The 22,421-nt window shown below is 47.3% G+C and overlaps 1 protein-coding gene across 7 annotated transcripts in view; it reads right to left on the minus strand.

Moving 5' to 3' along the window:
- SNUPN (snurportin 1) overlaps window positions 1-19,651 on the minus strand; it is a 40,332-nt gene extending 20,681 nt beyond the window's left edge. Inside the window, exons 1-6 of one of the 7 annotated variants that reach the window (XM_063699048.1) lie at window positions 19,563-19,651; window positions 13,862-14,024; window positions 10,379-10,523; window positions 2,840-2,944; window positions 2,508-2,601; window positions 491-588 (exon numbers count right to left, since the gene is read on the minus strand). In XM_063699048.1, coding sequence (XP_063555118.1) covers window positions 491-588; window positions 2,508-2,601; window positions 2,840-2,944; window positions 10,379-10,523; window positions 13,862-14,019 — 600 coding nt within the window. In that variant the 5' untranslated portion in view covers window positions 14,020-14,024; window positions 19,563-19,651. Of the gene's footprint in view, window positions 1-490; window positions 589-2,507; window positions 2,602-2,839; window positions 2,945-10,378; window positions 10,524-13,861; window positions 14,025-15,618; window positions 15,638-18,030; window positions 18,463-18,659; window positions 18,969-18,989; window positions 19,126-19,171; window positions 19,433-19,562 lie in introns of those variants that run through there. The other 6 variants (XM_055363828.2, XM_031002366.3, XM_031002367.3 and 3 more) reach the window with 6 other exon arrangements.
- Window positions 19,652-22,421: the final 2,770 nt, after the last annotated feature.

The raw sequence follows: 22,421 nt of genomic DNA on the forward strand, positions 1-22,421 counted from the left end.
GTTCTGGGTCATACCAAGGAGGCCCTGCCATTTTCAGGGTCAGGATGTGGTTGGTGAAGGAGTGGAGGTTGCAGGAGTCTAGTAGATGGTGACTTACATTCAATTCCACCTTCTCTTCCTGGGGCTGCTGCACAAGGTGGCATCCCCACCCCCTTGCCCCACAATCTTCACTGCCAGAAATCCTCCCATACTCTGGAGAGAGATAAGGGGGCGGGTGCAGCTGCTATCAAGTCCCAGCCTACACCCCTGCCGTTTCTTTCTTTCTTCCTCTCAAGAACTGCATGTTTCTCTTAGTTCCTCCTATTTCTCTTTTAAAACTAAGCTAATTTAAACACACTCAAAGATGCAGGGAGCATTAGATAATGTTCTTGATATACCACTTCCTGTGCACACCAAGAAGTTGGTCACATACCAAACCCACATGCTGAGCCGCTTTCCCAGGAGGAGAGGAGAAGACAGGAAGAGCCACGAGAGGAGGATCCATCCCTACCTGGCAATCATAAAAAGGGTGTCCCCGCCAGCACATCACATCCAGAACGTAGTAGGTCTGGTTTACCTCACTGTAAATGCAATCTAGAATGGTGTAGTCTGGGGACACAAAGCAGAAAGTCAGCACAGAGTTCTTCTTCCAACCAGGTTCCCTCCACCACAACCTAGGGAGCCCCATCCCAGAGGCTTGAGTCCAACAATCCTCAGTGCTTGCAGCAGTCACTGGCACTAAGGACTAAGGACTCACTGGGGAGAGAACCCTGCCTGGCTACCAGCTACAGCTTCATGGTGACTCAGGGTAAGACAGCACAAGACGGATCAAGGCAAACCTTAAGCAAAGTGAGAATTCTGAAGTTTTAGGTAAACTGGCACATTTACTCACCTCAACGAGGTTTAAAAGCAAGTCATCTTCCATTTTAGTTTACAACTGCATTTTGAGTTCCTATCATAGGCACTGTGTTATGTGGGGAATATTAACTATAAATATTCCCTGCCTTTAAGGAAGTTACCATTTGGTTAAGGGGATAAGATGATCACAGAAGAACTAAGAGCTAAATTACAGAGCTCATACTAAGAGCAACAGGAGTTCCAGAAAGAGAAGGCTGGAGCAGCAGGAAATGCTTCAAGGGAGAGATGCCATACAAATAGTCTTCTGGGACCAGCCGGGTTTAAACAACAGGGCAGAGGGGAGAAGAGAAGGCATTTCAGACCCAAGTACTGATGTGGCATGAGCAAAGCCCCAGAGGCAGAATGAACTGGGCACATGTGGGGAGATAAGTCAGCTGAACAGAAGGTGGGTATAAGGAGTAGGGGAAAGACGTGGGATGGGTGGGACAAAGCCTGCATGTGAAAGGTACTAAACGCCAACAGAGAAGTCAGAGCAAGGCCGGGTGCAGTGGCTCACACCTATACTCCCAGCACTTTGGGAGGCCGAGGCAGGCAGATGGCTTTGAGCCCAGGAGTTTCAGACCAGCCTGGGCAACATGGCAAAACCCCATCTCTACCAAAAATACAAAAAATTAGCTGGGCATGGTGGCACACTCCTGTAGTCTCAGTTACTCAGGAAATTGAGGTGGGAGGATCACTTGAGCCTGAGAGATAAAGGCTGCAGTGAGCTGTGATCATGCCCTTGAACCCAAGCCTGGGCCACAGAGTGAGACCATGTCAAAAAACAAAAAAGAGAAGTCTGGGCTCAGTACAGAGGACATGAGGAACCACCAAAGGAGCCTGAGCAGGTAGAGAAGAAAGCAAGCCCAGCTCTGCCAATTCCTTACTGAATAACCGTGGGTAAGTTATTTCTCCTCCATGACCTTAGTCTACTCAGCTAGGCCCAGTGGGGAGGAAGAACCTAAGGTTACAACAATGAGAAAGGAGAAAAGGGAGTTTGGCAGGGAAGCCCCAGCATCAGCTGACTGTACCATTATGCTTAGTATTCTCTCAGAGACGTTTCCCCCCAAATCTGTATCTGTTGTCCCGTAATAGAAGTCCAAAGACATGTTGACCTTAATTCAGGAATTTACGGACCATCAGGCCTCATGGGGCTGCATTTATTCTGCAACTGGGGACGCTTGACCTTGAAGGGGAGGTCCTTGGTCCAGGGGCCAGGATGGTGTCTACATGCAGTTTCAAAGATAAGCTTTCAGGCCGGGTGCAGTGGCTTATGCCTGTAATCCCAGCAATTTGGAAGGCCAAGGTGGATGGATCACTTTGAGGCCAGGAGTTCAAGACCAGCCTGGCCAAAATGGTGAAATCCAGTCTCTACTAAAAGTACAAAAATTAGCCGGGCGCAGCCTATAATCCCAGCTACTCAGGAGGCTGAGGCAGGAGAATCACTTGAACCCAGGAGGCGGAAGTTACAGTGAGCCAATATGGTGCCACTGCACTCCAGCTTGGGTGACAAAGTGAGACTCTGTCTCAACAAACAAAAAAAAAAAACAAAGATAAGCTATCAAAGTGGGTCTTTAAAGCAAATTACACTGTCTTTTACTGATCAATAAGTAGATACTCTATGTAGGTACCTTTTGCTGTTGAGTTTCGCCTGTTGCCTCCTGGCAGAAGTGAAGAAAACCTGTTGACACAGTAGCCACTCTTGGTGTAGGCACTGGTAGAACCCTGCATGGAGAGAAAGTTACCATTCTTATTAGACCTCAAGGTCTCCTCGCCCTCTTGCCTCCTCATTCTGCAGGAATGTTACTCGACCAAAGATGGCTCTCAACAAACCTTCCTGCAGGAAAGTGTTTCAAGCTCCACTCCAGGCACAGCTGTTGTGGCGTATGAGGAAAATGGAGCACAAAGAATCCCTCCCACTACAGACCAGGCCTACTGGCATAGGGGGCAGGCAGCTACTCACCCTGGAGGCCACGATAAGGGCTCTTTTTCCAACAGGGCACACGACCACAATCCATTCCTGCCCCAAATCTGAAGGAACGTCAATTAACCACTCAGAAAGCATCAACTGGAAATGCAAAAAATAGTGTTAAAGATCAGCAGGGGTGTGCTACTCGAAAGTCTGCAATGACAAGGCATTAATATCCTGTGTGTATATTAAAAACCTGAGTGAAAGAATGAGGGCAGAGAGCCGGGCGCGGTGGCTCATGCCTGTAATCCCAGCACTTTGGGAGGCTGTGGCAGGTGGATCACCTGAGGTCAGGAGTTCAAGACCAGCCTGGCCAACATAGTGAAATCTCGTCTCTACTAAAAAATATAAAAAATTAGCTGGGTGTGGTGGCAGGCACCTGTAATCCCAGCTACTAGGAAGGCTGAGCCACGAGAATTGCTTGAACCTGGGAGGCAGAGGTTGCAGTGAGCCGAGATGGTGCCATTGCACTCCAGCCTGGGCACCAAGAGCGAAACTCTGTCTCAAAAGAAAAAAAAAAAGAATGAGGGCAGAACAGAAAAGGCTGACAGTGGCACCTCCACCCCATGTGCTCTAGGGAGTTCGCTGTGTCTCCTGCACAGCTGACAGGATGATGGGAGCCACTGACTATGAACTTCAGCTTCTCTCCTCCATCTCCACCTGCAACCACACCATGCTTACTGCCTCACCTCCCGGGTCAGGGTAATGAACCCTCTTCCTTTTCTTACTTTGTCCATCTCCTCCTATCATCATTACTATTATGTTCGCCACAACTCAGAGATGAATAAGATCCCTGACCTTGAGATGCTCTTAGACTAGACCAGCATTTCTCAAACCGATGCCCCAAATACTATACTACAGGATGTCAGGAAATCTGTCTTAAAAAACGAAACAACACCAAACCAAACCAACAAAAACAGTGATGTGGTGAAATTAATTTGGGAAGACAAACTCTTCCACTCAGTCTCTTCCATCTGTAAAGACTTTGTCCCATGGGCTGGGCGAGGTGGCTCATGCCTGTAGTCCCAGCACTTTGGGAGACCAAGGCGGGCGGATCACGAGGTCAAGAGATTGAGACCATCCTGGCCAACATGGTGAAACCCCATCTCTACCAAAAATACAGAAATTAGCTGGGCATGTTGGCGGGCACCTATAATCCCAGCTACTCAGGAGGCTGAGGCAGGAAAATCGTTTGAACCCAGGAGGCGCAGGTTGCAATAAGCCAAGATCACGCCACTGCACTCCAGCCTGGTGACAGAGTGAGACTTTGTCTCAAAAAGAAAAAAAAAAAAAAAAGACTTTGTCCCATCAATTAATCTCTCTCATTGAATCTTTCATTTCTCCTTCCCTTTAGGCACTCACTCCCAATCTTTTTTTTTTTTTTTTGAGATGGAGTCTCGCTCTGTCGCCCAGGCTGGAGTGCAGTGGCGCTATCTCAGCTCACTGCAAGCTGCGCCTCCCGGGTTCACGCCATTCTCCTGCCTCAGCCTCCCGAGTAGCTGGGACTACAGTCGCCCGCCACTATGCCCAGCTAATTTTTTGTATTTTTAGTAGAGACGGGGTTTCACCGTGTTAGCCAGGATGGTCTCGATCTCCTGACCTCGTGATCCGCCCGCCTCGGCCTCCCAAAGTGCTGGGATTACAGGCATGAGCCACCACGCCTGGCTCACTCCCAATCTTAAAAAAAAACTTTTTGTGGCCAGGAAAGGTGACTCACGCCTATAATCCCAGCACTTTGAGAGGCTGTGGCGGGCAGATCATGAGGCCAAGAAATCGAGACCATCCTGGCCAACATGGCGACAAGCCGTCTCTACTAAAAATACAAAAATTAGCCAGGCGTGGTGGCGTGCACCCGTAGTCCCAGCTACTCGGGAGGTTGAGGCAGGAGAATCACTTGAAGCTGGGAGATGAAGGTTGCAGTGAGCCGAGATAGCACCACTGCACTCCAGCCTGGCGACAGAGCGAGACCCCGTCTCAAAAAAAAACTTTTTGTCACTCAGCATTTCTGTTGAGCTACTCCACTTTCTCCTAGTTTAAAAACTACTTAATACTTCTTGATGCTGCCTTCTTGCTCAATCTGACAGCCACAGTCCAGATTTCCTACCCCACAGTCCTACTGAAGGCCCTCTGACCTCTTCTCATAACTCTTCCTTTTTTTCCTTTTTTTTTTTTTTTGAATTGGAGTCTTACTCTGTCACCCAAGCTGAAGTGCAGTGGCACAATCTCGGTTCACTGCAACCTCCGCCTCCCGGGTTCAAGCAATCCTCCCATTTTAGCCTCCCTAGTAGCCGGGACTACAGGCACACGCCACTACGCCTGGCTCATTTTTGTATTTTTAGTAGAGACAGGGTTTCACCATTTTGGCCAGGCTGGTCTCGAACTCCTGACCTCAGGTGATCCACCCACCTCGGCCTCCCAAAGTGCTGGGATTACAGGTATGAGCCACTGCGCCTGGCCTCCCATACCTCTTTCTTATCCTCCCCACTCTACTCCTTGCCTTACGTAATGCTACCAGCCACATCTCCCTTCTTGACATCCGTTCCCTTGGCCCCATGACATAGCACTACTCTGTTTTTCCCTCTAAACATTCCTCCACACACTCCCCCAAAATATGTACTCTTCAGGGGGCTGTTTTAGGTCCCCCTTTTCTCTTAGATGCTGTTCCCATTAGGGGTGGATCTCATCTATTTCTATAGCTTCACTTGCGCCTCCTAATGCTCCTTCATCTCCAGACTTCTTTCCTCCACACTCATCTATATTGCCAGATGTCTGCTTGGTATCTCTTTCTGTTTGTCTCCTCTGCACCGAAAACTCAGTATATCCAGAATGGAATTAACTGCCTTCTGTTGCCTAAGTACTTCCCACCCCTGAAACACCTACCCTTCCCTTCTGCATCTCATAAACTTGTTAATGGCATCACCACTCCATTACTGAATCTTAGAGTTTAAGCATAATCTAGGCAAATTAGACTACATCAAAATTTAAAAATTCTGTGCTGCCAACAATATCACCAAGAAGACAAAAAGACAACCCACAGAATGAAAGAAAATATGTGCAAATCATGTATCTGATAAGAAACTTGTATCTAGAATATATTAAAAACTCTTATAATTCAATAATAAAAAGATAAATAACTCAATTAAAAAACAAGGAGGGCAGATCATGAGGTCAGGAGATTGAGACCATCCTGGCTAACAGAGTGAAACCTCGTCTCTACTGAAAATACAAAAAAAATTAGCTGGGCGCGGTGGCGGGCACCTGTAGTCCCAGCTGCTCGGGAGGCTGAGGCAGGAGAATGGCGTGAACCCTGGAGGCGGAGCTTGTAATGAGCCAAGATCGCGCCACTGCACTCCAGCCTGGGCGACAGAGCAAGACTCCATCTCAAAAAAAAAAAAAAAAAAAAAAAAAAAAAAGAGCAAAGGATTTGAATAGACATTTCTCCAAAGAAGATATACAAATGACCAATATGCACAAGAAAAGATGTTTAACATCAGGCCAGGCGCAGTGGCTCACACCTGTAATCCCAGCACTTTGGGAGGCCGAGGTGGGCGGATCACAAAATCAGGAGTTCGAGACCAGCCTGGTCAATATGCTGAAACCCCGTCTCTACTAAAAATACAAAAATTAGCCAGAAGTGGTGGCGGGTGCCTGTAGTCCCAGCTACTCGGGAGGCTAAGGCAGGAGAATCGCTTGAACCGGGGAGGCAGAGGTTGCAGTGAGCTAAGATCGTGCTATTGCACTCCAGCCTGGGCAAGAGAGCGAGACTCCAACTCAAAAAAAAAAAAAAAGAAAAGAAAAGATGTTTAACATCATTAGTCACTAGGGAAATAGGGAAATACAAATCAAAACCACAAGAAACCACTTCACACCCACTAGGATGGCTATATTTAAAAGGATGGACAATAACAAGTGTTGGCAAAGCTGTGGAGAAATTGGAACACTTGTATGTTGCTGGTAGGAATGTAAAGTAGTGGAGTCACTTTGGAGAACAGTCTAGCACTTCCTCAAAAGGTTAAACAGAGTTATCATATATAGACCCAGCAATTCCACTTCTAGGTATATACACAAGAGAAATGAAAACATATGCTCACACAAAAACTTGTAGTACATGAATATTAATAATGGCATTATTTGGCCGGGTGCAGTGGCTCACACCTGTAATCCCAGCACATTGGGAGGCCAAGGTGGGTGGATCAGCTCAGGTCACAAGTTTGAGACCAGCCTGGCCAACATGGTGAAACCCCCGTCTCTACTAAAAATATAAAAATTAGCTGGGTGTGATGGCACACACCTGTAGTCCCAGCTACTAGGGAGGCTGAGGCAGGAAGATCACTTAAACTCAGGAGATGGAGGTTGCAGTAAGCCAAGAACATGCCACTGTACTCCAGCCTGGATGAGAGAGTGAGACTTCATCTCGAAAAAATAAATAAATAAAATTAATTAAAAAATCAAATAAAAATGGCATTATTCATAACAGCCAAAAAGTAGGAGCAACTCAAATAGCCATAAACTGAAGAATAAATAAACAAAATGTAGTCTATCCATACAGTGGAATATTATTTGGCAATAAAAAGGAGTGAAGTACTGATACATGGTACAACATGATGAACCTTGGAAACCTCATGCTAAGTAAAAGAAGCCAGTCACAAAAGTCCACATATTATATGATTCCCTTTCTATGAAATGTGCAAAATAGGAACAGAAAGTAGATTAATGATTAGGGGCTACAGGGAAGAATGGAGAGTGACACTAATTAGTATGGGGTTTCTTTTGGGGATAAGGAAAATGTTCTAGAATTAAATAGTGGTGATGGTTGCACAGTCTTGTGACTACACTAAAAAAAAAAACCATTAAACTATACAATAAAAATAGGCAAATTGAATGGTATGTGAATTATATCTCAATATAACTGTCTAAAAAATAGTAGTAGCAGCTAATACTTCTGGGGCACTTCCAGACTCTGGGCTAGGTATTTAAGGCACATTATTTCATTTAATCCTTCTACGAATCCTATGAGATAAGTACTATTACTATCCCCATTTTACAGATAAGAAACCAAAGACTTAGAGTGGCTAAAATACCTTGCTTAAGGTCAACACAGAGCCTAGCTTTGAGATCAGATCTGTGTGACCTCAAAGCTTACATCCTTGACCACTTCTTATACTGCCTCTCATATCCAGTCCACTGCTAAGTTCTTCCATTCTATCTGGCAACATTTCTTTTTTATTTGTTTTATTTATTTTTTATTTTTTATAGAAATGGGATCTTCCTATGCTGCCCAGCTGGGATTACAGACACCCACCACACCTGGCTAATTTTTGTATTTTTAATAGATGGGGTTTCACCATGTTGGCCAGGCTGGTCTTGAACTCCTGGCCTTAGCCTCCCAAAGTGCTTGGGATTACAGGCATGAGCCACTGTGCCCAGCCTCTGCACATATTTTTGAGGCCCTTTACATCTTTTCTGCCATACTCCTTCTCCCAACTCTATGCCACTCTACCCTAACTGGCCTGCAAACTGCTCCCGGGCACACCATATACTCCTTTCTGACTTCTGGGCCTCGTGCTCAGCCTGTTTGTTCCCACTGCCTGGAATGACCTAAAATGCACTGCACTTCTATCTATTAATGTCCTACTTACCCTTCAAGGCTGCCTCTTCCTTCATTAACCCTTCTCTGATTTCACACCCCCTCCTTCCTCCTTGGTTGGAAGGAATCTCACTTTTTTTTTTTTTTTTTTTTTTGAGACAGAGTCTCGCTCTGTCGCCCAGGCTGGAGTGCAGTGGTGTGATCTCGGCTCACTGCAAGCTCCGCCTCCCGGGTTCACACCATTCTCCTGCCTCAGCCTCCCAAGTAGCTGGGACTACAGGCGCCCGCCACCACCACGCCTGGCTAATTTTTTTTTGTATTTTTAGTAGAGACGGGGTTTTACCACGTTAGCCAGGATGGTCTCGATCTCCTGACCTCGTGATCCACCCGCCTTGGCCTCCCAAAGTGCTGGGATTACAGGCGTGAGCCACTGCACCTGGCCAGCATCTCACTTTTTTATAGCACAAAACATCTTCCACACCTATTCTAGGAGCACAGGGGCTATTTCTGCTCCACATCTATCTTACCATGTCATAGCCTAGTTTAACACAGAGCAGGTCTTTCAATAATGCTTACTGAACAAAATTGAATTGTACTTTGTCACAGAGGATGTTATCTGTACTGTATTTGCGGTAAAGAAAGGGGCTGTGGGAGTGCATCCAATAACCATATTCTATTGTGTTTTTTTTTTTTTCTTTAGAGATGGGGTCTCTCCGGGTGCAGTGGCTCACTCCTGTAATCCCAGCACTTTGGGAGGCCAAGGGAGGGGTGGATCACCTGAGGTCGGGAGTTCGAGACCAACCTGTCCAACATGGTGAAACCCTGTCTCTACTAAAAATACAAAAACTTAGCCGGGTGTGGTGGCAGGCATCTGTAATCCCAGCTACTCGGGAGGCTGAAACAGGAGAACTGCTTGAACCCGGAAGGCAGAGGTTGCAGTGAGCCACGATCGTACCACTGCACTCCAGCCTGGGCAACAAGAGCAAAACTCTGTCTCAAAAAAGAAAAAAAAAGAGATGGGGTCTCACTATGTTAGCCAGGTTGGTCTTGAACTCCTGGCTTCAAGTAATCCTCCCACCTTGGCCTCCCAAATTGCTGGGATTACAGGTATGAGCCACCACACTCAGGCCCAGGAACCATATTCTAAAGGCAGGGGAGAATTCTGAGATGACAAGATACTTGGGTTATAGACACAAGTATATGATAGCAGGGTAGACCTCCATCCCAACTTGGACCCATACCCTGCTTTCTGAAATACCTGAGCTGCCTGGAACACAAGAACAGTCTCTCTCCACGCCTCTTTCCCTATGGTACCACAGCCATGTTGGTTTCCTCTCTGGATCTAAAAGGGCACTGAGTCAGGTTTATTATAGTGATCTGCTGTTTCATGGCCTGAACCTCACCTTGGCCAGCTGGCTGGTCTGGGGTGGCTGGGCAGGCTCACTTTATTCAAGGGCAGCTGTACTTCCCACTTGCCACCACCTGAGTGTGAAATTTCAAGACTGGCCTCATAGTACATTGCCTGGGAAAGACTCTACCACCCAGGGAAGTGGAAGGAGTCAGTGGTAGGCTGGGCAGGCCCAATCCAGAACAGCTGTGCAGTGACAACTAAAAAAAATGACAAGGATATGGAGTGTGTTACTATATCAATAGCTCAGAGGCTTTCTGCAGTGGGCTGGCAGCCTTTGGTAACAGCATAGGCTAATAGTTCCCAAACTCCACTACCCACAGATTCCATCAGTGATTCCTAGTCAGTCCATAGCACAGTAAGCCATCTCTTCTTATCATCCCATATGCTCTATGTACACTGGCATGTTCTTTGCAGTTCCTATTCCTTTTTCCTGCCTCATTCTCCTCTCTTTATCACAGCATTTATTTCAGTGGGCTTTGACTGCATAGTAAAGGGAGTGAGATTAGCTGGGTCTAATCTTCTCTGGACCACTTACTTGATTAGCATAGCGTTTTGGTAACTTCTTGACAGTGTCAATGTCCATTTCTTCATCATCTTTCTTATTTTCTTCCTCACTCTCCATCCCTGTCCAGTCATCTTCAGCCAGTCTTCTGGCATGGTTCACATAATCCAGCCGCTTGCTGGAAGGAAAAAAAAGGCATAAGGACATATCTTTTCTTTTTTTTTTTTAGACAGGGTCTCGCTCTGTTGCCCAGGCTGGAATGGTGCAATCTCAGCTCACTGCAGCCTCGACCTCCTGGGCTCAAGTGATCTTCCCACCTCAGCTTCCACAGTAGGTGGGACTACAGGCACACACCACCACCCCTGGCTAATTTTTGTATTTTTTGTAGAGATGGGGTTTCACCATATTGCCCAGGCTGGTCTCAAACTCCTGGCCTCAAGTGATCTGCCTGCCTCAGCCTCCCAAAGTGCTGGGATTATTAGGCATGAACCACCGCGTCTGGCCAGGGCAGGTCTTTATGTCTTTTAGGAAGATGCCCTATAATGCGACACATTTAATTCAAAAGCTCCAAATTTGGGAGCAACTTGGGGATTCTGGTGGAAGTAAGAAATGATGGAATCTCCTTTGCAAGGCTAAACCAGTGACCGCCCCCTCAAAATCCTAAATAGCGAAACCCCCTCTGAATACACTCAGCCTTCCTCAGAGTTTCCTAAGAATGCAAAATAAAATATCTAAAGAAATTTCCAAGGTTCACTAGATGGAAAGGCTAACTTCACCCCTACCCCATCCCACCCCAGATGAGAGCTGACACCTTCCTGCCTAGCAGACACCTCATCCAAAGACCCCAGGGGTGGAAGAGAAGAGCCACTGAGATGCAGTGAGAAGTCTAAAGCAAGGACAGCTTCTGGAGATTTCTGCTTTATACACCTTTTTTGTTTTTAAAGAGAACTTTTTTTTTTACGGACCGTAGGTGTATGCCACTGTGCCCAGCTTATACAGCTTTCTCAGAAGCCAGGCCTTTCTCCAGTTCCTGTCTAACTTTTAAAAAAGGTCACTTAGTTTACAATTTAATATATTTTATTTATTTGTTTCCCTTTATCGTTATCTTGTTTTAAAACAACACATGCTAGAAAGTTTGGGAAACTGAAAAGAAAAAAAAAGAATCTTTTGGAACCTAATTGTTTCGAAGTGATTTGGAAATACCACATAACCTCCCACATTTGATTTCTTCAATGCTAAGGCAGGAATTCAACCACTGAGGCAGTGAAACCAACACAGCTGGTTTCTCTTAAACACATACATGTTCATGCTCATTATAAAAAGGCACACACCAGAGAGAACATATGAAAGCACAATGGTCTTTTATCTCGAGAATAAAAGAGCTGGTATATTTGTACATGTGTGAAAGAAAGTCTGTCTGTGGTTATTTCCTGAGCATTGTTTGTAATCACAAGAGAAGAAAACTGCCCAGATGCCCATCAGGAGGGACTGGCTTGATGGCATTATGAAGTATCCATTCCACGGAATACCTAGCACCATGAAAAAGGAATGATGTGGTACTTTATGAACTGATAAAGAATTTATCCCCCAAAACACCACTAAATAAATGTGCAAAACAGTATATAGTATACCGCTACTTGTGTAAAAAAAAAAAAAAAAAAAAAAAAAAAAGCCAGGTGCAGTGGCTCCTGCCTGTAATCCCAGCCCTTTGGGAGGGTGAATTGGCCAGACCACTTGAGCTCAGGAGTTCAAGACCAGCTTGGGCAACATGGTGAAATTGTGTTTCTACCAAAAATATAAAAATTAGCTGGGTGTGGTGGCCTGCACCAGTGGTCCCAGCTACTTGAGGGGCTGAGGTTGCAGTGAGCCAAGATCACGCCACAGTACTCAGCCTGGGAGATAGAGTCAAAAAAAAAAAAGCTTTTGTACACATACTACCACACACACTTGCTTATATATGTATAGAATATCTTCAGAAGGGCCAGGCGTAGTGGCTGACGTCTGAAATCCCAGCACTTTGGGAGGTCAAGGTGGGAGGATCAGTTGAGCCTAGGAGTTCAAGATCAGCCTGAGCAATATTGGGAGACCCTGTTCCTACAAAATATAAAAAAATTAGCCAGGTGCTATGGAGTGTGCCTGTAGTCCCACCTACTTCAGAGGCTGAGGTGGGAGGATCACTTGAGCCTGAGAGGTTGAGGCTGCAGTGAGCCGGGATCTGCACACTCCAGCCTGAACAACAGAGTGACACCCTGTCTAAAATATATATATACTTGGAAGGATACACCAGAAACTAGTAATATAGGAGAGGAACTGGATAGCTAGGGGACAGAAATGGGAAGAAGACCTCACCATATACTCTTCTATTTATTTTATTTATTTATTTTTTTTTTTGAGAGAGTCTAGCTCTGTTGCCCAGGCTGGAGTGCAATGGCATGATCTCGGCTCACTGCAACCTCCACCTCCCGGGTTCAAGTGATTCTCCTGTCTCAGCCTCCCGAGTAGCTGGGACTACAGGCACGCAACACCATGTTGGGCTAATTTTTGTATTTTTACTAGAGACAGGTTTTTGCCATGTTGGTCAGGCCAGTCTCGAACTCCTGACCTCAGGTGATCCACCCGCCTCGGCCACCCAAAGTGCTGGGATTACAGGCGTCAGCCACCGTGCCCAGCCTCTTACGTATATTTTAAATTTTCAACCATACAAATGTATTACCTATTCAAAGATAACTACAGTTTTAAAAATGGGGAGAGGAATGATCTGGGAATGTATTCTGCAAGCCACCCAGAGCCACAGGGAACCATCTCTGCCAAACACAACCAGTGATGCAACACTGGGCAAAATGCAGACTGTATGGAAACTATGCAGCTGTTAGTAGTTTCTTCTGATCCCTAATTCCTTGATTTATGACCCAGAAGAGGCCCATGCTGCATTGAGAATACAAGGATCGGCCCTGCCTTCAGAGTAGCTCAGCCTCAAACACTCTTATCCTGCCCTCTTTCCCTGTTTGCACATCTTGGCACTTAGAATTAAGTGTATGGAAGACATTTCCTCAGATTCCCTTAGGAATTATTTGTCTTGAACTCCCAAGAGTGCCACAGAAACATTTGGGCTGAAGGCAGATGGGAAGACCACACCAATACCAGCATTCAGAGTGCAGAAGCCAAACACAAGTATCCCAGGAAATGTGGGGAGTGAAAGTCTGGGCGTGGCTTTCGCAAGTTCCTAAACCACAGAGCTCAGTACAGCTGCCAGGAAAAAAAGAAAAACTTAACCAAATAATTGAGCTTTCGGTTTCAAACTTCGGTGTCTCCCTAATTCCTCATCTTCTCCTAAGCTCTGGGTATAAAAGAAACCTACCTCTGCCAGGATTTACCCCCCCCAACCTGTGGGTAAGAAGATCAGCCTACAAAGGGTCTACTTTGAAGGGAGAGTCTGTAGAGACAAGCCTAGAGCCTTCGGAATGGTTCATAGCTCCTAGCCCAGAGAAAGAAGACAAGGAGTTAAAGCTTCCTTACGATTTCTGCAGTTCCAGTAACCGCCGGCGGCGCTCACTCTGCTCCAAGGAACTGTACTTGGACTTGTACTGGGATAGGCGGGGGTGTGGGGCAGCTGTGCTGTTCAGATCTTGAGACACAGAAAAGCTACTAGCCAGGGCTTGACTCAACTCTTCCATCTTCCCTACAAAGGAAAACGTAAGAAAATGGTTCATTCATTTCATATCATCTCCTGTATACAGACAGTTATGCAGTTATGATATGATGGCCACATTCCTGAAAAAAATTAACTTAATGCAAAATCACAATTGTTTCCATGAGAAAAAAAGGAAGTTAAAGGGTAAATGAGTCATATATTAGCAATAACATTATTTTCCTACAGATATTTCCTTTTTTTTTTTTTTTTTTGAGACAGGGTCTCTCTCTATCACCCAGGTCGGAGTGTAGTGGTGCAATCATGGCTCACTGTTGCCTCAATCTACTGGACCCAAGCAATCCTCCCACCTCAGCTTCCCCAGTAACTGAGACTACAGGTATACACCACCACACCCAGCCAATTTTAAAATTTATTGGTACAGACGGGATCTCCCTATGTTGCCTAGGCTAGTCTTGAACTCTTAGGCTCAAGCAATCTTCCCTCCTCAGCCTCTCAAAGTGCTGGCATTATAGGTGTGAGCCACTGCGCCCAGCCTTTTCTGAGCAGTTCCTCTACAGTTTCCTGAATAGCCATCACTCATTAACCAATATAACTCTCTACGCAGTTTATTCAATTGGTTATTTAATTCTCAACTAAGTGCCAACTCATATTATGAAAATTTAATTCCAGAGGAAACACTGGTTCTAGGGTCCCTGGAGGAAGACAAAAGCAATCAAAAACCCCAAACTCGCCAGGCACGATGGCTCATGCCTGTAATCCCAGCACTTTGGGAGGCCGAGGTGGGCGGATCACAAGGTCAGGAGTTCGAAACCAGCCTGACCAACATGGTGAAACCCCGTCTCTACTAAAAATACAAAAACTAGCTGGATGTGGTGGCAGGCGCCTGTAATCCCAGCTACTCGGGAGGTTGAGGCAGAAGAATCGCTTGAACCCGGGAGGCGGAGGTTGCAGTGAGCCGAGATCGTGCCACTGCACTCCAGCCTGGGCGACACAGCAAGACTTCATCTCAAAAAACAAACAAACAAACAAACAAAAAAACAAACTCTGGCCACCTGGGATTACAGGTGGCTCATGCCTGTAATCCCAGCACTTTGGGAGGCCAAGGCAGGAGGATCACCTGAGGCCAGTAGTTCAAGACCAACCTGGACAATGTAGTGAGACTATGTCTCTACTTTTTAAATAAAAAAGTAAAAAATTGGGGCTGGACACGGTGGCTCATGCCTGTAATCCCAGCACCATGGGAGGACGAGGTGGGCGGATCATCTGAGGTCAGGAGTTTGAGACCAGCCTGGCCAAAACATGGTGAAACCCCGTCTCTATTAAAAATGCAAAAATTAGCCGGGCGTGGTGGTGGGCGCCTGTAATCCCAGCTACTCTGGAGGCTAGGGCAGGAGAATCACTTGAACCCAGGAGGCGGAGGTTGCACTCCAGCCTGGGCGACAAGAGTGAGACTCCGTCTCAAAACAAAACAAAAAACAAAACAAATAAAAAAAAGTAAAAAATTATTTTAAATTATAATTTATTTTTTAAAAAATCTGATTGTTACTTCCTCATATTCTAGTTTTGTTTTGTTTTTGGGTGGGCAGAAAGAAGGTTTCAGGGCTACTTATGTGGGACTCACTTGGAAAAGAGCTAGGATGTGGAAGGCTGCTTAACAAGTAACGTCAATGCTCCAGTAGTGTGAAGAACTTCCATAAAGTACATTAGGGAAACAAGACATGCATGGAGTAGATGTCATTTTGAAAACAGACTTCCCGGCCGGGCGCGGTGGCTCACGCCTGTAATCCCAGCACTTTGGGAGGCCGAGGTGGGCGGATCACGAGGTCAGGAGATCAATACTGTCCTGGCTAACACAGTGAAACCCCGTCTCTACTAAAAAATACAAAAAATTAGCCGGGCGTGGTGGCGGGCGCCTGTAGTCCCAGCTACGCGGGAGGCTGAGGCAGGAGAATGGCGTGAACCCGGGAGGCGGAGCTTGCAGTGAGCCGAGATCGCGCCACTGCACTCCAGCCTGGGCGACAGAGCGAGACTCCGTCTCAAAAAAAAAAAAAGAAAAAAGAAAAAAAAAAAGAAAACAGACTTCCCACTTTGGGTGGACCCTAAAGAATGGGAGTGGGGAGAAAGGTGAATTCACACTTCATTCAAGCGCCTGTGAGCCTTAGATTACAAGAAAACAGGAACATTTGGGAGAAATCTGACTTGCACTGCTGGGCTGGCCCAGCCCTTTGGTTCTAGTGTAAACCAGAGGGCACCTCCAGTGCTTAACCTCCATCCCAGGCCAGGTCCAGTGCTCTGAGCATCAAAATCAACAGGTTCATTCCAGAGCCTCTACAGTGAAAAATACAACTCCATAGGCCTCTACTTGGCCAGTGAGTTACTTTCCACTGCACAAGTGAAGTCAGATCTTTTTCTTGATCTGAAACATTAGATTTTGTTTAATTTAAAAGGAACTTAAAAATCATGGTTTGCCAGGTGCAGTTGTGCTTGCCTTTAGTCCCAGCTACTCTGGAGGCTGAGGCAGGAGGTATGCTTGAGCCCAGGAGTTTGAAGCCAGCCTGGGCAATATAGCAAGACCTTGTCTGTAAAAAGAAAAAAAAATTGTGGCTAAATACACATATCATGAAATTCATCATCTTAACCATTTGTAGGTGTACAGTTCTGTAAAGTTAAGTATGTTCAACATTGCTGTGCAGAACTCTCCAGAACTCTTTTTATCTTGAATAACTGAACCTCTGTAACCTTTAAACATAAAAGAAACTTTTTTTTTTTTTTTGAGACAGAGTTTCACTCTTGTTGCCCAGGCTGGAGCACAATGGCACGATCTTGGCTCACCACAACCTCCGCCTCCCAGGTTCAAGTGATTCTCCTGCCTCAGCCTCCCGCGTAGCTGGGATTACAGGCGCCCACCACCACGCCCGGCTAATTTTGTTTTTGTATTTTTAGTAGAGACGGGGTTTCACCGTGTTAGCCAGGATGGTCTCGATCTCCCGACCTCGTGATCTGCCCGCCTTGGCCTCCCAAAGTGCTGGGATTACAGGTGTGAGCCACCACGCCCGGCCTTTTTTTTTTTTTGAGACAGGGTCTCACTTTGTCTCCCAGGCTGGACTGCAGTGGTGTGATCTCGGCTCACTGCAGCCTCCACCTCCTGGGTTCAAGTAACTCTCCTGCCTCGGCCTCCTGAGTAGCTGGGATTATAGACATGCACCACCATGCTCGGCTAATTTTTGTATTTTTAGTAGAGAAGGGGTTTCATTATGTTAGCCCGGCTGGTCTGAAACTCCTGACCTGAAGTGATCTGCCTGCCTCAGCCTCCCAAAGTGCTGGAATTACAAGCATGAGCCATTGCACCCGGCTTGAGGTGTGCCTTAATATCTTTGCAATGCAACCAAGGGTTGCCATTCCTGAGTGACTGAGGCCTCATGATGAGTGCTTGGGATCCATATGGTATGTTATTCAAATCATCCATAATGGTATGTATGCTATTGTCTCTACTTTTCTGTACTTTTGTGTAAGTTTGAAAGCTTTCATGATAAAAATTTTTAAAAAGTCATTATGTTTTCAGTTCATCACCAAAGTAATGACCAAATCCAAAGCACCTTTATTAGGCCTATCATGCACTATCTTGGTGTGGGCTCCCGCTCTGCCAAGAACCACACAACCTTTGAAACTGATGTCCTGGGCCTGGCGCGGTGGCTCACGCCTGTAATCCCAGCACTTTGGGAGGTTGAAGCGGGCAGATCACCTGAGGTTAGGAGATCGAGACCATCCTGGCTAACACTGTGAAACCCCGTCTCTACTAAAAAAAAAAAAAAAAAAAAATACAAAAAAATTAGCCAGGCATGGTGACGGGTGCCTGTAGTCCCAGATGCTCGGGAGGCTGAGGCAGGAGAATGGCGTGAACCCGGGAGGCGGAGCTTGCAGTGAGTCGAGATCGTGCCACTGCACTCCAGCCTGGGTGACAGATCGAGACTTCGTCTCAAAAAGAAAAAAAAAAGAAAAACTGATGTCCTGGATACTGGGGCGGTTCCTTTACCTTCCTTCAAAGCTGTTCTTGGCGGGTTCCTGCTGTTTCGTTTTGTTTTTTCTTTGTTGTTGTTGTTGTTGTTGTTTTTGAGACAGAGTTTCGCTCTTGTTGCCCAGGCTGGAGTGCAGTGGCATGATCTCGGCTCACTGCAACCTCCATCTCCCGGATTCAAGCGATTCTCCTGCCTCAGCCTCCCGAGTGGCTGGGATTACAGGCACGCGCCACAACGCCCGGCTAATTTTTTTTGTATTTTTAGTAGAGATGGGGTTTCACCATGTTGGTCAGGCTGGTCTCAAACTCCTGACCTCAGGTGATCCGCCCACCTCGGCCTCCCAAAGTGCTGGGATTACAGGCGTGAGCCACTGCGCCCGGCCGGGCTCCTGCTGTTTCAACCCACTCCTTGGATGGTGCTGCCTCCAAGTGTTCGGACCTTAGCCCCAGGTGGTCTTATTCTCCACCAGTAACCCCCGCTCCAACTCCCTAAAGTCCGACCCGCCCCAGGCCCCGCCCACGCTCCACCCTCCCTCCCTGTCTAGCCCCCTCCCCCATCCCGTTCCCCCTCCTTCGCGTCTCCCCATCCGGCGCCCCCGCCTCGCGTCCCCTGGGTCCGCATCCTGGCAGCCTCCGCGTTTCCCTACCCCTGCTACCGGGCTCCAGCCCCGGGGACGCTATCTGCTTCACTCGGCCGTGCGCGCCGCCACCGCCCCGCACTGCCTTTTTCTAGGCGTGGGGTCATCTAGGCCATGCATGATTCGCCCCTGCCCCACAAAAGTCCCTGAGGGGTCCTGGCCGGACAGCACGGAATAGAAGAACGGAAACTCTCCCAAAAGGAGTCCCAGGCCTGGCTCCATCCCTCCAGATGACGCCCCGGGAGGCCAGAGTGCAGGGCCGGCCAGAGGGAGTCACAGTCCGGCACCGAGAGACAACTCGGCAGCTGGCGGGGCCCGGGCTCGAACCCAGGGACTCACCCAAACCGAGGTGACCGTCGCACGCGCCGCCGCCACCGGGGCCGACGAATCACCTGCCCTGGGAAGCTAGGTCCGCCCTCCCCCCGCCCCCAGCGGCTACCTCACCGCTGGGCCCACAGGCCTCGCGCCCTGAGTTTCCGGCTCCTCCCTCCTTTGGGAACGCTGGGAGTTCCGTTGCCTACAGGCAGTTATTTCCGCCTTCAACGGCTGGGGCATTTCCCATCGGCTAGGGCGGGGGTCTTCTTGCATTTGCTTTGCACTGTCCGGGACTCTTCCTGCTAGATGACTTGACCAGGCCGAGGCCTCCCTCCTGAGCACAAGCTCTTCGGGGCTCCTTTCGCCAATGGGAGGAGGCTGATCTTGTGGCCGGGCATTCAACGCCCTGGGCCCTGCCGCCTCCCGCAGATCTTCCCGGGCCTTAGGGCTTCACCTGGAGTCCCCTTCCCCTCTTGGGCCCGTGCTCTTAAACGGGCAGTGCCAATTGCCTGGATTACTCCAACTAACCCCTCACACCCAAGTTTCAGACACAGACCTTCGCTCCCCCACTTGCCCTTAACAAAAGCAGATACATACCTCGATTACTGCCTGTTTGCTGCTTTTGCGAGCTTCTTTCCCACTCGGCTGCGGGCTGAGCAATGGCAGGGACCTGGCTTGATTCCTATTTAAGTAGCCAGAGTCCAGCACAAGGGATGGCGCTCAGTAGACCCTGCGTGAAGGAATGATTGAATTGGTGCAAAAGACTAGGGTAAGCGGCAGAGATTTAGGAGATTTAGTCCTGCCAGGGTGTAGCCTCTGCAGGGCGGGAAGGCTGAGATTACAATTTTAAAACTGAATATTTATTGAATGCTTACATTCAGCCAATCCCTGCTTCACACCCATCATCTCATTTAATTTTTTTCCTTTTTTTTCTTTTTTAAGCCAGTAGATATTAACTCTCAATCATGACATGAGGAAGTAGACACACTGAAGCTCAGAGAGGTTAAGTAATTTGGCCAAAGTAACACAGCTTTCAAGCAAAATGTTTGAATTTGCTGAAAGTTTGATGTATAGAGAAGTTGACTACTGATGTATGACAGAAGCAAAGTATCCACCTTTGGCACATTTTGCGTCCACGGAATGCTAAAATTTGGACTTGTGTATTTTATGCACATTACACCATACATTCAGACTAAAAAGAATAGGAAATTAGGCTGATGAAAGGCTATTACTAGACTGGTAAAAAGGGTTCTGGGGCCCTGGAAGGCCAATTTTTCTGGACGTGAGATTTTTTTTTATTTTTTTGAGATGGAGTCTCGCTCTGTCGCCCAGGCTCTGGAGTGCAGTGGCGCAATCTCCGCTCACTGGAAGCTCCGCCTTCCGGGTTCACGCCATTCTCCTGCCTCAGCCTACTGAGTAGCTGGGACTACAGGCGCCTGCCACCACGCCCGGCTAATTTTTTTGTATTTTTAGTAGAGACGGGGTTTCACTGTGTTAGCCAGGATGGTCTCGATCTCCTGACCTCATGATCTGCCCGCCTCGGCCTCCCAAAGTGCTGGGATTAAAGGCGTGAGCCACCGCACCCGGCCTGGACCTGAGATTTTATTTAGGTGGCTCTTTCAGTGGCCAGGCTGAGCAAAGCTGTCCACTAGGGTATTTATTTGGTGCATCCACAAATAAAAGCTCATGTCTGCCTGATTTATGAGACTGACAAAAAAGAGAAGTCCAGGGCCTGACTTCACTAGGGAATTTTGACACCCAGGATATTAGGTATTTTGTGTCCAAACAACCATCCCTTACAACCACGGAGGTCACATCTAATGGTCGGGCTGCACAGAAAAGAACAAAGACCTTAAACATTTTAGGAAAATAGACTGAGACTGAGAAAGAAGTTCCCAAATTCATGCCTGGAGGTCCAGGAGAAATGTTCTAGTTCCTCACTCACACCTAGCTGAATAACTTCCCATATCACTGAAAAAACAAAACAAAACCAGGTCAGGCACTGTGGCTCATGCCTGTAATTCCACCACTTTGAGAGGCCAAGGTGGAAGTAGCCCATGAGTTTCAGACCAGCCTGGGCAACATGACAAAAACCCATCTCCACAAAAAAAAATTAGCTAGGTGTAGTGGTATGAGTCATGATCCCAGCTACTTGGAAGGCTGAGGTGGGAGGATCACTTGAGCCCAGGAAGTCACGGCTGCAGTGAGCTGTGATCCTGCCACTGCACTCAGCCTGGAGACTCTGTCTCAAAACAAACAAAAACCAGAGCACCTGGCCCAGGGGTTCATTTAGAGCCAGTGAGTGTTTCAGAAGGGGCTACCTCTGGAATCTCAGCTTCAGAATGTTGGCCACATGCACACACTGTGCTTTATGTCTTTAAATCAATTAATTTAAGAAAAAAGCCTGACTACATTTATTTAAAAGGGCAACATTGGCCAGGTGTGGTGGCTCACGCCTGTAATCCTAGCACTTTGGGAGGCCAAGGCGGGCAGATCACAAGGTCAAGAGATCCAGACCATCCTGGCCAACATGGTGAAACCCCATCTCTACTAAAAATACAAAAATTATCTGGGCATGGTGGCGCACGCCTGTAGTCCCAGCTGCTTGGGAGGCTGAGGCAGGAGAATCACATGAACCTGGGAGGCAGAGGTTGCAGTGAGCCGAGATCGCGCTACTGCACTCCAGCCTGGTGTCAGAGCAAGACTCCGTCTCAAAAAAAAAAAAAAGGGCAACATCATAGCATTACCTTACATCAATCACTTCCCACTTTATTAGAAGGTATCTATAACATAAATACATTGCTCATGCCTATAATCCTAGCACTTTGGGAGGCTGAGGCAGGCAGATCACCTGAGGTCAGGAGTTCGAGACCAGCCTGACCAACATGGAGAAACCCTGTCTCTACTAAAAATACAAAATTAGCTGGGCATGGTGGTGCATGCCTGTAATCCCAGCTACTCGGGAGGCTGAGGCAAGAGAATTGCTTGAACCTGGGAAGCAGTGGTTGCAGTGAGCCGAGATCGCGCCATTGCACTCCAGCCTGGGCAACAAGAGCGAAACTCCATCTCAAAAATAAGTAAATAAATAAATACAGTGAAAATAATGTTATAGGCTGGTGCAAAAGTAATTGCAGTTTTTGGCCGGGCACAGTGACTCACGCCTGTAATCCCAGCACTTTGGGAGGCCGAGGCGGGCAAATCACCTGAGGTCGGGAGTTTGAGACCAGCCTGACCAACATGGAGAAACCCCGTCTCTACTAAAAATATAAAATTAGCCGGGCGTGGTGGCGCATGCCTGTAATCTCAGCTACTCAGGAGGCTGAGGCAGGAGAATCGCTTGAACCCAGGAGGCAGAGGTTGTGGTGAGCCAAGATGGCGCCATTGCACTCTAGCCTGGGCAACAAGAGTGAAACTACTTCTCAAAAAAAAAAAAAAAAAAGTAATTGCAGTTTTTGC

The sequence above is a fragment of the Gorilla gorilla genome, chromosome 16 (assembly GCF_029281585.2).
Source record: "Gorilla gorilla gorilla isolate KB3781 chromosome 16, NHGRI_mGorGor1-v2.1_pri, whole genome shotgun sequence".
NCBI lineage: Eukaryota > Metazoa > Chordata > Mammalia > Primates > Hominidae > Gorilla > Gorilla gorilla.